Source organism: Ambystoma mexicanum, chromosome 3q, assembly GCF_040938575.1.
Source record: "Ambystoma mexicanum isolate Mex_15411 chromosome 3q, UKY_AmexF1_1, whole genome shotgun sequence".
Taxonomy (NCBI): Eukaryota; Metazoa; Chordata; class Amphibia; order Caudata; family Ambystomatidae; genus Ambystoma; species Ambystoma mexicanum.
In genome coordinates, this window is record NC_090926.1 from 576,360,500 (window position 1) to 576,374,720 (window position 14,221).

General features: G+C 47.0%; 1 protein-coding gene across 10 annotated transcripts in view; it reads left to right on the forward strand.

The window, feature by feature from the left end:
* The first annotated feature begins 554 nt into the window (after positions 1-554).
* The window catches only part of RBFOX2 (RNA binding fox-1 homolog 2), a 1,085,372-nt gene continuing 1,071,705 nt past the window's right edge, over positions 555-14,221 (forward strand). For 2 of the 10 annotated variants that reach the window (XM_069654361.1, XM_069654368.1), the window contains exon 1: positions 555-804. In XM_069654361.1, the coding sequence (XP_069510462.1) occupies positions 679-804 (126 nt within the window). In that variant the 5' untranslated portion in view covers positions 555-678. The remainder of the gene's footprint in view (positions 805-14,221) is intronic. The other 8 variants (XM_069654356.1, XM_069654360.1, XM_069654364.1 and 5 more) reach the window with 6 other exon arrangements.

Below are 14,221 nucleotides of genomic sequence, written 5' to 3' on the forward strand. Positions count from 1 at the left end.
CCCAAAATGTTCTCCCTTTTTGGTTATTTTCTCTCACCCCCCTACATCAAACTAAGATTCCTTGGTGGCGTTAAGACCGCCTACACATGGGAACAAAAAGGGCCAAATTCTGCTGAGATATCTCATGTATCAAAAAAGTTACAAGGGATTGAGTGGTGACATACCGAAATCACCAAAAAATGGCCTGCGGGTGGGGGGAGAACCCCTTGGCAGTTAAGGGGTTAATGCATTGGTTTGTGCCTGCATGTTTCCCCTTTCGAACTCGCAGGCCCGAGATACTCAAATCAACTATGTCCCGCATTATAGTACAGAGCTGGAGCTCAACCGGCAGGGTTGGGTGAACGTAGACTGTTTTTGTTGTTTCACCCTTTGTGGTTGGTTGCTTGATTCTATGAAACCTCCAACGATTGGGTGGATTTTGGGTGATTGGTTGTTTCTCCTTCTCTAAACGGCGCGGTCGGATAGTTTTTCATTTGATGTTTGTGGTTCTCGGGCTCATGCGGTCGGGAAGTTGAAATAATTATTCTGTTATCGGGTCGGGCAGGTGTCCACTGCCTGTGGATAGCAGTAGTCGGGAAAATACGAGTTGTTTCTTTGGTTCTTGATATTTCGCGGTAGGGTGTATTTAGGGCGATTTTTAGTTTCTAGGGCCCGCCCGCTCGCCTCTGTTGCCTTGTGATGATGGCGGAGGCTCTGCAGGTTTTTCTTCGAGGAACGAAACGGGAACCAGAGGAAGACGAGGCGGAAGGACACGGAGGAAAGAGGAGGCGGAGTGAGGTGGTAACGGTATCAGGCAGCATGCAGGTACATGTGGGCTGTTGAGGTTTGGCCGGGAGATATGCGATAGCTGGTTCTACAGTTTGTGGCAAATATGGTCTGCGCTGCAGTGAGATTTTTGGGGCCTGCATTTCGGCATTATTGAGGTGTAGCTTCATAGTGTTGGGGCTGTAACGACAAAGTGTGGGTGGATGTATGAGGTAATGCGATTTTGGGCGCGAGGGGATGTGTGTGGCGGGTGAAACAACGCGGGGGGTCTGCAGTGATTGGGGCAGCAAAAATACATAACTGCCAGGTGTGTATCGTCGCTCTTTAGCCATTAGTTTGTATTACCCTTTTTTCCAAGCGAACAGAAAAAGCCCACACAATACAATAGGCAACTACTACTAAGGAAGAGGGTGTTCAGGCGCGCCGCGTGGGAAGTTTCAATAGTCTGAAAATGGGCCAGGTAATGAACGGTGTGCCTCACTCAGTAAGGGCTGGTCTGGCAGCTTTACCGCTGCTACCCCCCCTTTTTTATTTATTTATTTTTTTGCGTGAGCTAGGTCCTTAAGAAGGCGAATGCCATTTATAGCTCGGGGTCTTGGGCGCTGCTATAAATGATAAAATAAAACATATGAAGAGATCCCAGTTTCTTTATCAAACTGCTAGCTCTTCCAACAATATAATCGTTTACTGTAAGTAAGTCCCTTTTCTTTAAGTTGTTTAGCACCTGTCCATGATTTTGCTTAATTGTTTTATGTAAATAAGCCTTTTTAATAACACGAACAAGCTGCATGCGGATATCCATCAACGACCACTAAATAAGACCTCTTTATTAGAATGTTCAATTTAGGCTATGCTTTTAAGTCTATAACTAGAAACGAATCAAGAATGTACAGTGATCACATGGCTCTCCAGTGTCGGGTGTGATGATCTGCTAGTGCTTGTTTTTAGATGGCCATCATTTATCATTCTGGGAATTATGGACCTATCACAACTCTGGGGGACACTTGAAAACTGTTTTCTGCATTATATTTTTTTATAGAAATCGGTCAGCGAGAACAGTGGGCATTAGCCTTTACAAGATTAACTGGGCTTTCAGGGTTCATTTTTTAGCTGATGTTTTGATGCTGCAAATGCAAGGTAACCAGCGCTATAATCGCTGTGTTGAAGGCTGGTGGGTAATCCACCTCCCCAACCATTTCTGTTGAAGCGTAATGGTTCCAAATTGGACTCTTGTTCTAAAGTGCTTGCAAACAGGCCATGTATCTGGACAACCACCCCAACTCCCAGCTTGGTGCTTTAACAGGGAACATATTTGGGGGGTGGGGTGGGCGAATGACCATTATGCTGGTGCCTCGCAAAGGCTGAGCTACGGCTGCTGTGTACTGGGGTCATGATATGCTACTCACCAAACACCCTGCCTACTGGCTTTTGGGATGCAGCATGACAGAATTTCAGTGTTCCAAGGAGATTTGCTTGTGCTTTGAGAGCTGTGTTGGGGGAGCATTTTCAGCTCCAATTCTAAAAGAGTTTGGGAATGGGCAATATGCTCGGGAAGCTTGACAGAATTGAAGCAGGATTTAGAAAAACCACGGGGCCTGCCCTAACACACTTTTATACTATGTTTTTCATCAGTGGACTAAAATCTCCAAATGCCCAATCTATATTGCTTTTATAGACCTTACCATGGCTTTTGACCGCGTTAATCATTTCAAATTATAGTCTTAAGCTACATGCATAGGTTCGGTTGTCCACCAACTTTACTAAGTCTCTTCTTGTCCATCTTCATGCAGGTGAAAAAAGTTGAGATCAGACTCGACAGAGAAGGAAACGGCTCACGATACGTACAGGCGAGGCATGGTCTGCGACAAAGTGTCTTAGCCCCTTTTTTCTTTATAATGCATACATTTCAGATTTGGGCTAACTTCTTACCTCTGCTAATTCATTTCCTACACCAGGAGGCACTTTATCAATACCTTACACAATGTCTTCCTTTTTGATTGGACCCCAATAGAGCTCCAAAATTCTTTTGTGACTCTTAACAACTATCTAAAGAATTTGTGCCTAGAGATAACGCAACAAAAACTGAGGACCCTGAAACGCCTGTGTACTAAATGCATTAGATTCAGGTAGCTCTTGGTTGGGGTCACCCTGCACCACATAGACAGTTTCAAATATCTGGGAGTAGAATATCGGAGTAAAAATTGATTATTTTAAACTCTTATAGCCAAAAGCGATACTTTATACATCTTAGTTAAATAAAATAAAAAATAAGTGGATCTGAAATTTGACATATTCTCCATGAGTCTTTATCTTTGATAATCTATTAGTGTAAAATAGAAACCTGTCTGTTGCTGATGCTTGAACCTCCCTCAAGGTGTCCCAATTTCAGTTGAGAGACATGAATTGGGCCTCATATCTTTACAGGCCCTAGCTGATTGTAAAAGATTACAATTATTGCAGAAGATTCTGAATTATCCCCCAAATTCAGTTTTATGTGGTATTCCTAAAATAATGGAGGATAATTCAATTCTTGTAAGCCACTAAATACATGGGTTTCGTTCTGCCTTATGACATTCTCTTCACTTGAGGCTGATCAACTGGACTTTGTTAATCAGGGTTCGACACTGAGGGGCACAGGGAGCTATTTAGCTCATGCTTGTAGCCTAGAAAAACCTGGTTAGCTTGACAGCAACAGTTACCAGGAGCTACTTTTGGCTCCCCATGCCAACTGATGCAGAACAAAAACACCTGGGTGAATATATCTCTGTGCCTTTGGGATAATCTATAAATAAGCATTAGGATATGTTACAACATTTAAAACATAAGGGGTCATAAATAACAGGGGGAAGAGATTTTTCAATCTTATGTGCAAGTTCGATTAGCGGAAAGCTACGCGCTTACTCCTTGTCCTGCTGTGGTAGCTCCTGGTCACTTGTTCATGCTGGACACTTAGGAGCTGCTTTCGTCTCCGGCTAATCCATTCTCCCCACCTCGGATCTGAACATTCATACTGGACCTTCAAGAAAAACCTCAAGACTTTATTTACCATTCGAGAGATTGTCTTCATGCCCTTAACTTGTCACATCTGTTAATGTCTTCATGTAACCTGTAACCAGCGCATTGATGCCTCATGGTTTAGTGCGCTTAACAAATGCAAATCAATCCCTGTTAATACTGATAAAAAATACAAATAAATTATGGTCGCACAATTGGATACTAACTGGACAGAATCTTGTATCCTATCGTCTCTCCCCGCGAACCTTTGGGGGATAAAACTCTATAAAACTCTCTAATTGTATATCTAGATAGTTAATACTTTTTCCTGACCGAGCTAGAATTAATTTGATGAGATTTAAATGTAATCTAGTATTAACCAATGACGTTAAAGCTGTGAGACTTAATATCCCCTGAAGTGAAATACTTTGTAGAATGTCTTTCCCATATTGAGACACTAAAACAGTGGTATATTGAATGTGAAGGTTTATCGAACACAAGAAATAAGTATTTGAGATATTTTTCACATATTGAACAAAATCTTGTAACAGAGCAGTTCTGCAGACTTACTTTTTCTTCATTTGATTTTTAAATGATGTAACTCCCCAAAATGTATTTAAAAAAAATATATATATATTTATTGGGTTTTACAAATACAATTTGAAACTTCAGCAAGCTTTACATAGCATTTTGATATCAGTTGAGTTTCTGTTCCTAACCCCAACTTTAAATGCTAACTGTGTTATCAGGACAGAATTTTTTTTTTTTTTGTGGGTTCCATAGGTCCGAGAGTCTTTAAGGTTGGTGTATGTTAGTTTTCGATGGGCGCTTTGCTTTTTTGGATATCTCATGCTTGTCTTTGTCCGGTGGTATGGTTCAGGGGGGGTTTATCATCTGGTAAGGTGAATAGTATTTGTACTAGTGTGTTGCACCTTCTAATGTCTGTGGGGCCTTCGTTCCCTCCTTTTCGCAGTGCTTCATACCACACTGCTGTTTCTGCTGTAGACCATCTTTTCAGGTCTTTGCACCATGTTGCCACACTTGGTTTGTCTCTGGATTTCCATTTCATTGCTATTTGACGTTTGGCCAGTGTCCATGCTAGTTCTATCATCCTCTTCATTGCTCTATTTTTGTGTATTTGTATAGGCCAAGGAGGTAGGCTTCGATGGTCCAGTTCTGTCCTTTTATCCTGTTTGTTCGCAGACGATGTTCTCTCTTCTGCCAGTAGGTTCGGATTGATGGGCAGTGCAGAACATAAGACCTAAGTCTGCGTTCTCCTCACCACATTTTGGGCAGCTTTGTATGCCTGTTCCTGGGAAGCGTGATATCCTTCTCGATGAAGGATACGCCCTATGAAGTACATAGAATTGTAGTTGTTTTAATCTGGCGTTCCTTGACACTTTCTTGGGGTATAGATTTGCTTTGGACCATTCTTTGTGATTTCTCTTCCTATTTCAATTTCCCATGTCTTTTTCTCCTTGGTTGGGTCCTTGGGTTCTGCTTCTAGGAGGGGTTTGATATATCCTAGATACCATATGTCACTCTTCGGTACATCATATAGCACTGGGTCTTCAGTTTGCATGGCCTAGGGGGTGGCCATCTGGTCTTTAGTTGTCTGATGAGTCTTTGCATAAGTTATTTATTGACCGTGTTGCAGTTGATGGGATTCGGTAAGGACTTGAAACTGTAGTATCATCCCATCGGGGATTAGATCTCCTGTTGTGATTAGTCCTTTGCTCTCCCAGCAGTTTCTGCTTTGTTTAAGATGTTCCCTGCTTGTTCCGTTCAGAGACACCAGTGGTATTTGGAGGGGAATACGGTTCATCTACCTTCAGTATTCTCTTCGTTCTACTCCATATCTGTTGGCCCAGCTGTAGGAGCGTGTGTGGTTGTGCTATTAGATTTTTCTTCACCCACAACACTTCTTTGAAGAGATATGGAGTTACTGTAGCGCTCAGCAGGTCGTGCTCTATTGTTTCTGTATCGGCCAACCATCCTGCCACATGTTGTAGTTGCCCTGCCAGGTAATATAGCTCAAAATGTGGGAGGCACACTCCGCCTTCTGTATAGCCTCTATATAGTACTTCCAGGGCTACTCTCTTCCGGCCTTTTCCTCATATGAAACTGCTTAGAAGTGAGTTTAGGTCTTTGAAGAATTACTTTGGTATAAGGTAGGCTATGTTGGTGGTAGAGTAGTCTGGGGAGGGCTACCATTTTTATCAGTGATATTCTTCCTATCAGTGATGGGGGGGGGAAGTTTTTCCCAGAATTTCATGGATGCTTCCAAGCTTTTTTTTGCTCTCAGCTTCTTGGTGTTATGGGTGTCTCCTGTGTTGTGGCATATATTTATGACTAGGTAGCGACGATTGTGGTTTCCATTGGAAATCTAGGCGGGGAAGTTGCTCTTCCGATTTGCCTGCCCACCCCGCTAGGTGAAACGAGCAGGATTTGTTCTTGTTTATGAAGATTCATGGCGATTGTCCGAAATTGTCCAGCACTTCCAAGTATGTTTCCAGGTTGTTCTCTGGGCTCTTCATGTATAACAATATATCGTCTGCGTAGAGCATGGGTGCACAACATACGGCCCGCCATGCTCTTTTGTCCGGCCCGCGAGGCACAAAGACTTGCCTAATGGAGGGCGGCCCGCGGCCGCCCTCCAGTAGGAAAGTCTTTGTTGTCTTTCGGGCCGGACAAAACACTGGCCCTCATTGGCTCAGCAAACACACGCATCACGTCGCACCTACGAGCCACGTAATGCGTGTGTGCTGCACCAATGGAGGGCCAGCACTACGGCTGGCGTGGACCATAAGGCTTGATGCCGGAAGGCATTTCAGCCTTGGACCACGCCAGCCGTAGTACGAGTCCAGCGTTCCTGCTTACCTGCCGTTTACCTGCCTGCCTTCCAGCACGTCTCCGGTAAGTGGTCTGTTTGTGTTTGTGTGTCGGGTCTGTTTTGCTTTGTTTGTGTGTGTATGTTGCGAGGGGGTGTCGGATGTTTGGATCTGAATGTATTTTGTGTGTATGTTGAGATGCTGGGGTGGGGGGTGTCGGATGTGTGTCGGATGTTTGGATCTGAATGTATTTTGTGTGTATGTTGAGATGCAGGGGTGCGGGGGTGTTGGATGTGTGTCGGATGTTTGGATTTAAATGTATTGTGTGTGTATGTTGAGATGCGGGGTGGGGGGGTGTTGGATGTGTGTCGGATGTTTGGATTTTAATGTTTTTTGTGTGTATGTTGGGGTGGGGGGGTGTTGGATGTGTGTCGGATGTTTGGATCTGAATGTATTTTATGTGTATGTTGAGATGCGGGGGTGGGGGGGTGTTGGATGTGTGTGGGGGTGGGGGTTTGGGTCGTATGTTTGCATGTTTGAGAGTGTGCTGAGTTGGGGGGTGGGGGTTCGGGTCTGGTTGGGTGCTTGTGTGTGTGTGCTGATTTGGGGGGTGGGGGGTTTGGAGTTGTGGGGGGTTCGGGTCTGTATGGGTGCATGTTTGTGTGTGTGCTGAGTTGGGGGGTGGGGGTTCGGGTCTGTGTGCTGAGTTGGGGGTGGGGGTTTGGGTCTGTATGTTTGCATGTTTGTGCTAAGTTGGGGGGTGGGAGTTCAGGTCTGGTTGGGTGCGTGTGTGTGTGCGCTGATTTGGGGGGTGGGGGTTTGGAGTTGGGGGGGGGGTGGGGAGTTCGGGTCTGTATGGGTGCATGTTTGAGAGTGTGCTGAGTTGGGGGGTGGGGGTTCGGGTCTGGTTGGGTGCGTGTGTGCTGATTTGGGGGTGGGGGTTTGGAGTTGGGGGGGAGGGGGCGGGGGGTTCGGGTCTGTATGGGTGCCTGTTTGTGTGTGCGCTGATTTGGGGGGTGGGGGTTTGGAGTTGGAGGGGTGGGGGGTTCGGGTCTGTATGGGTGCATGTTTGAGAGTGTGTTGAGTTGGGGGTGGGGGGTTCGGGTCTGTATGGGTGCATGTTTGAGAGTGCTGAGTTGTGGGGGTTCGGGTCTGGTTGGGTGCTTGTGTGTGTGCTGATTTGGGGGGTGGGGGGTTTGGAGTTGGGGGGGGGGTGGGGGTTCGGGTCTGTATGGGTGCATGTTTGGGGGTGAGGGGGCCATGGAGCATAGTGTTTGGTTGGGGGTAAGGGGGCCATGGAGCATAGTGTTTGGTTGGGGGTGAGGGGGCCATGGAGCATAGTGTTTGGTTGGGGGTGAGGGGGCCATGGGGCATAGTGTTTGGTTGGGGGTGAGGGGGCCATGGGGCATAGTGTTTGGTTGGGGGTGAGGGGGCCATGGGGCATAGTGTTTGGTTGGGGGTGAGGGGGCCATGGGGCATAGTGTTTGGTTGGGGGTGAGGGACATGGGGCATAGTGTTTGGTTGGGGGTGAGGGGGCCATGAGGCATAGTGTTTGGTTGGGGGTGAGGGACATGGGGCATAATGTTTGGTTGGGGGTGAGGGGGCCACAGGGCATAGTGTTTGGTTGGGGGTGAGGGGGCCATGGGGCATAGTGTTTGGTTGGGGGTGATGGACATGGGGCATAGTGTTTGGTTGGGGGTGAGGGTGCCATGGGGCATAGTGTTTGGTTGAGGGTGAGGGGGCCATGGAGCATAGTGTTTGGTTGGGGGTGAGGGACATGGGGCATAATGTTTGGTTGGGGGTGAGGGGGCCATGGGGCATAGTGTTTGGTTGGGGGAGAGGGGGCCATGGGGCATAGTGTTTGGTTGGGGGTGAGGGGGCCATGGGGCATAGTGTTTGGTTGGGGGTGAGGGGGCCATGGGGCATAGTGTTTGGTTGGGGGTGAGGGGGCCATGGGCCATAGTGTTTGGTTGGGGGTGAGGGACATGGGGCATAGTGTTTGGTTGGGGTTGAGGGGGCCATGGAGCATAGTGTTTGGTTGGGGGTGAGGGACATGGGGCATAATGTTTGGTTGGGGGTGAGGGGGCCATGGGGCATAGTGTTTGGTTGGGGGTGAGGGGGCCATGGGGCATAATGTTTGGTTGGGGGTGAGGGGGCCATGGAGCATAGTGTTTGGTTGGGGGTGAGGGGGGCATAATGTTTGGTTGGGGATGAGGGGGCCATGGGGCATAGTGTTTGGTTGGGGGTGAGGGGGCCAAGGGGCATAGTGTTTCGTTGGGGGTGAGGGACATGGGGCATAGTGTTGCACTCCAAGAGTGAACCCAATAATAAAGCTAAAACAGGCACAGTTGGGAGATGTTCATCTTTGGCTTTTTGAGGAAACCTGACTCAATGAAGGCCATACTCCTCTTGGGCAACCCAAATAGCAAACTGTAGCAGTCCAAAATGACGGCATGTCCAATCTAGGGTCAATAAAATATATATAAGTTAACTAAACATGCGAGATACAATAACTAAATAGAAATAAATTATAACAATGGAAAATGTGTAGAACAAAATGTAAGTTTGAAATGCAAATAAAAATCGTTACCCCTCAAAAACATTATTTTTCCATGTGTTTAGTAGAAATTGGGGGTTTAAAAAGCCTCCTGCCATGCCCCGCCTACAGCCCCGCCCACATTTACTTTTCGGCCCACTATAGCCCTCATGTAAGGTACTTTCGGCCCTCTGTCAAAATCAGTTGTGCACCCCTGGCGTAGAGGAATATCATGTGAGTGGTCTCGTCTATTTGCAGTCCTGTGTTCGTGAATGAGTTTCCCCTATAGATCGCCAGGGCTAAGACATACAATAGGGGTGATAGGTGCCCCTGCGTCGGCAATAGGTCTGAGATGTGCTTTCCTGTGCGGACTCTTGCTGATGGTCTGGCATAGAGCATGCGTATCCACCTCATGAACCCATGTTCTATCCCGTTCCAGGGTGGCGAACAGTCATTCCCACTGCACGGACTCAAATACCTTGATGGCGTCTAGTGCTGCTACCGCGCAGCCTTCCGGGATGGCATGTGACGGATCTATGACTGCCTGGAGCCTCGTTAGGTTTCCCGTTGTGGCCCTACCCGGAACATATCGTATCTGGTCTGGATGGACCAGTGTAGATATCACTCTTTTGAGCCGTTCTGCTAGAATTGCTGTGAGTATATTGGTGTCCTGATATATCAGCGCGATTGGCCGATATAAGACGCTCTGCGAATCCTCTTTCCCTGGTTTCAGGATTGGAAGTATCAGGGCTTGTTCCATCGTGTCCGGGAGGACTCCCGTTTTGTATGCTTATTGTAGGACTTGTAGTAGTTGCGGGGCTAATAAGTCTGTGTATTCTTTATAAAATTCAGGCAGGAGTCCGTTGCTGCCCAGGGGTTTTCCCAGTGGGTAACAAGGTGATGATTCCTTGTATTTCTTCCAAGGTAAGGGGGTCATCTTGTTTCTTGTTGCTCTGTCGTTAATGTGGGCAGTCCTATGTCTTTGAGGGTTCCCCTGTGTCCTTGGAGTGCGTATTGCCTTCATACAGCTTGCTGTAGAAGTCTCTAAAGGTGTGGTTAATCTCAGTTTGTGATCTCCATATGTGTCCACATTCGTCTATTTCTACTGCTTCTTCTCAGTCGTCTTGGCCCAAATCAACCAGGCTAACAGTCTGCCCGGCTTGTCACCATGACCATGTATTTTTTTTCTGTGTATTTTGCAAAGCTGAAGTTGCCCAATTTTTCACACTGCTCTATACATTTTTGCCTTAAAGCCATAAGTGTACTTTCCTTTACTTCTCCCAGTAAGTTGGTCTTCTCCAATTCTTTAATCTCGGCCTCTGAAGCAGATATCTGGTTTTCTAGGTCTTTCTGGGCTCCCCTGCTAAGGCTATTGCTGCTCCCCATACGACCAAATGATAGGCCTCCCACACAGTTTGTGTGCTTTCAATGCTTCTCAGATTTTGTTCAAAGAACTGTACGGTCTGGAGTCTCAGGTCTTCTTTAAAACTGTTATCTTGTAATGATTTGGCTCGTAATTTCCATGTGGGGATTGGTGCTGGCCAGTCCGCTAGGGCCCACTGTACTACCATGGGGGAGTGATCAGACAGGGTCCTGCCTTCATACATGGCCTCAACAATGCTTCAATGCTTCCCAGGTGTTCCTTCCCTGTGAATATATTGTATGTACGCTTGAATAGAATGAGTATTCCCACTTAGTTTGGTGCAATCGGCACCATATTTCTTGAAGTTCTAGTTCTCGTGCAAGTGTTTTCAGTGCTTTGGACGGGGACGAGGGGGAGGCCGATTTGAGCTTACCGACCTATCTAGGGCTGGGTCTAATAAGCATTTAAAATCTCCTCCCCAAATCCAGTGGGCACCCCTATACTGGGACAGGATGGGATATACTGAACGGGCGAATGTCGCTGCGTTCTGGTTAGGTGCATATGTTAATTATGCAAAACCCTTTTGTATCCATGCCATAGAATCACTCTTCCTACCGTATCTGAGTGCGTGTGTAACTTCCGGTGTGTTATTCGTGGGGCAATCCATATGAGTACTTCACTTGCGTAGAGTATGCAGAGCCGTACCCTTTGCCTCCCCATTTGCTAAATATGTGTGATTGATTGTCCAGCACCAGGTGGGTTTCCTGCAATAGAGCGATCTGGATGGCTTTCCTGTGTAAGTATTGTATGACATTACTCTCATCCACTTAACATAACTATTCAGGCCACGTACATTCCACATGGCGATTCTCAAGGTGTCAGCCATCTGATGTGTGTTCTCTGCTGTATGTTCCTATTGTTCAGTATAGGGTACTCCACCCCACCATCGTGGTTCGACTTGCTCTAGGGTGTGTACGTTGGTTCCGGAATTTCTCCTTTTGTTTTCTAACCGCCTCCGGTTTTGTGGTGCTATAGTTCTTTTCGTTGGTCCATTTTCTGCGTGGTTGCTTTGCAACTCTGTACATGAGCGTCCTTTGCTTCTGTGACCTTCCTTTTGGATTTCTTGCAACTTGCTATTGGGTTGACCACCTTTTCTACAGGTTGTCGTAGTTTGTGACTTGGACCAAGTGAACTGTAACATAACATTTAACTTGGTGCTCACTGGCGTGGTTCCGTAGAGGCATTGCCACCATCTTCTCGTTGGGTCTCGGTGAGTCAGTGGTTGAGTACTCAGAGGTACTCCTAGTCTATTTTGGGTAAGGGGTATAGTGCCCTAGTATGGCGTAAGATGTAGTTTGCAACAGGAAAAGAGGTGTACTCTGTGTTCATTGTCGTGGGCTAGATTTGATTTTTTTTTTCGTACGGGCATGGTAGTCTTAGGGTGCTGAGTTCCTGTTTTCATTTCCGCACTTGTAATGTGCTGGCAGTGTTATAGGTTCTGTGCTGCGGCTGCTTGCTTCATTTGTTGCGGCGGCTCTTGTCCATTTGTTCCTCTGAGATCTCCCCTAGGTTTTGTTCGTCCATCCAATGGTTTGTCGCTTCTGGCGTTTTGAAGAACAGTGAATTTCCTTTGTGGATTATTTTCAGTTTCGCAGGGTAGAGGAGCATGTATTTGAACCCTTGTTGTCGAAGTCTGTCTTTGGTGGGTACAAGTTGTGCCCGTCTCTGTTGGACTTGAATTGTGTAGTCTGTATATATTGACAGAGTTGCTGAGTCTTTTTGAATCCTTTAACCTGTTCTGGAGAAAGCTAGGATTCTTTCTTTGTCACGATAATTAAGGATTTTAGCAATAATGGGCCTCAGCAAGGCTTCTGGGGGAGGCTTTTTTTGTGAGGGTGCGATGGTCCCTTTCTACTGTGAACCCTTGTAACCGGGCACCTGCTCCTATCTCTTGGAGAAGCAGGTTTCAGATGTACTCTGTGGAATCCCTTCCTTCTGAGCCTTCCGGTAATAATAGTATCCTAATGTTACTTCTGCATGTTCTTCCTTCTGCTCTTTCTTGGAGCATTCTGAGTTTGGTTGTCAGCTCCTGGACTGCCTCTTTAGGTTCTTTGGTTGTGGATGCTGTGTCCTCTAATTTTTGTTCTGGTTCTCCCACTCTGCTGACGAGATTGCACACGTCTTGGTGTAGGAGGTTCACGTCGCATTTTATCTCCCCTATGTGGGTTTACATGGAGGTACGCATGGCTGCAATTGCGTCTAGTATCTTGTTTTCATCTGTGGTATGTCGAGTCTCGGTGGCGTTGTTCTCTTGTTGTTCATGTTGATGTGTGGGGTCTGAGTTGGGCTAGTTTTTCTTTGTGTAGATATCCTTTGTTGCTTGCTTGGGTTGTTGCTGTCTTCCTCCTCCCTTCCGGCATTTGGGATTTTTGTGTGACCACTCTGATTCTGGGATAACCTATCTCTGTCGTGGCAGTCGTGTCTGTTGTGTGGTATCTGCTTTGATACCTGCCGCTGGGAGGGCGTGTGCCCAGTTGTTTGACCATCTGCTGGATAAAGTGCTTCTGTCTTGTGGTGGCAGTATATCTGGTCTCCTGGTAGAGTGGGGAGTGCTGGGCGCCTCGGTATTCGGTCATGGATTAGTTTGTTGTGGCTTGGCCTTAGATACCTTATCCGATTGGCACCGTTCTGAGGTGTCCAGCGCTTGTATGGGCTGCTTGGGTGTATATATCGTTCTGTGGCGTTGTTTAATTCTTTTCTGACATACAACATTAACCCCTGGATCTGCTGGACATCTACTTCTGCCAGAGTTTATAATATCATGTCTCATTGTATACTGGGTAGGGCTCTGGATCCCTTCATAGTTTGTGGTGTGTGGCAACCTAGGGCTTTGTATAGCTGTCTCTCCTGCCTTCTACTGCCTGTCTGTGTTCATAGGATCTTTATATCTGTGCTGCTGTGCTTGGGTTCACTTTAATGCTACAGTTTGTTTTGTTGCAGTTGGCTGCAGTTATGCGCAGCGTATCTAGGGGTGGGGTCTTTTGACCTGTATCTTGTAGCTTCCTCTGTTCCATGTGCATTTATGTTTATCAGGGGGGGCAGGCTTTTAGCTTGTATTCTGCGCTGCCTGCCAGCCGTGTGGTTGTTCTGGTCTGATTTGTCCGGGGACACTGAGCTTGTTGTGGACAATTCAGTGTGATAGTCAGGTGTGCCTAGATGGTGTGCGGCACTGCCGTGCTTCTGTCTCCGCTTTAAAATTAACTGTATATAAGTCTTGCGTGAGAGCCAGGGCAGCTACTATGGTGTCGGCTGCTGCTGGTATATCGGAGCCGCGTAGCCTTTCCGTCGCGCATTATGTGGTTTCTTATTTAGCTGCGGCAATGCTAGCTGGGGCTTACCGCCTTCCGTCGCGCCACTTCCGAACTTCTGCAGGCTGTATCTCTGGTCCGCCAGGACTCCGGCTGTCAATTAGGAATGTCTCTCTTCTGCAGTCAAACGGAGCAGACCGGCACCGTTTTGGAGGCTCCTCTCTGCAGTTTGCAGTTGGCTGCAGTTATGCGCAGCGTATCTGGGGGTCTTTAGACCTGTGTCTTGTAGCTTCCTTGGTTGCATGCGCATTAATGTGTTTTATCAGGAGTGGCTCTTAGCTTATACTCGGCGCTGCCCGCCAGCCATGTGGTTCTTCAGGCTGAATTTACTGGAAGAGACAGCACAGAAATGACCGCACAAGAG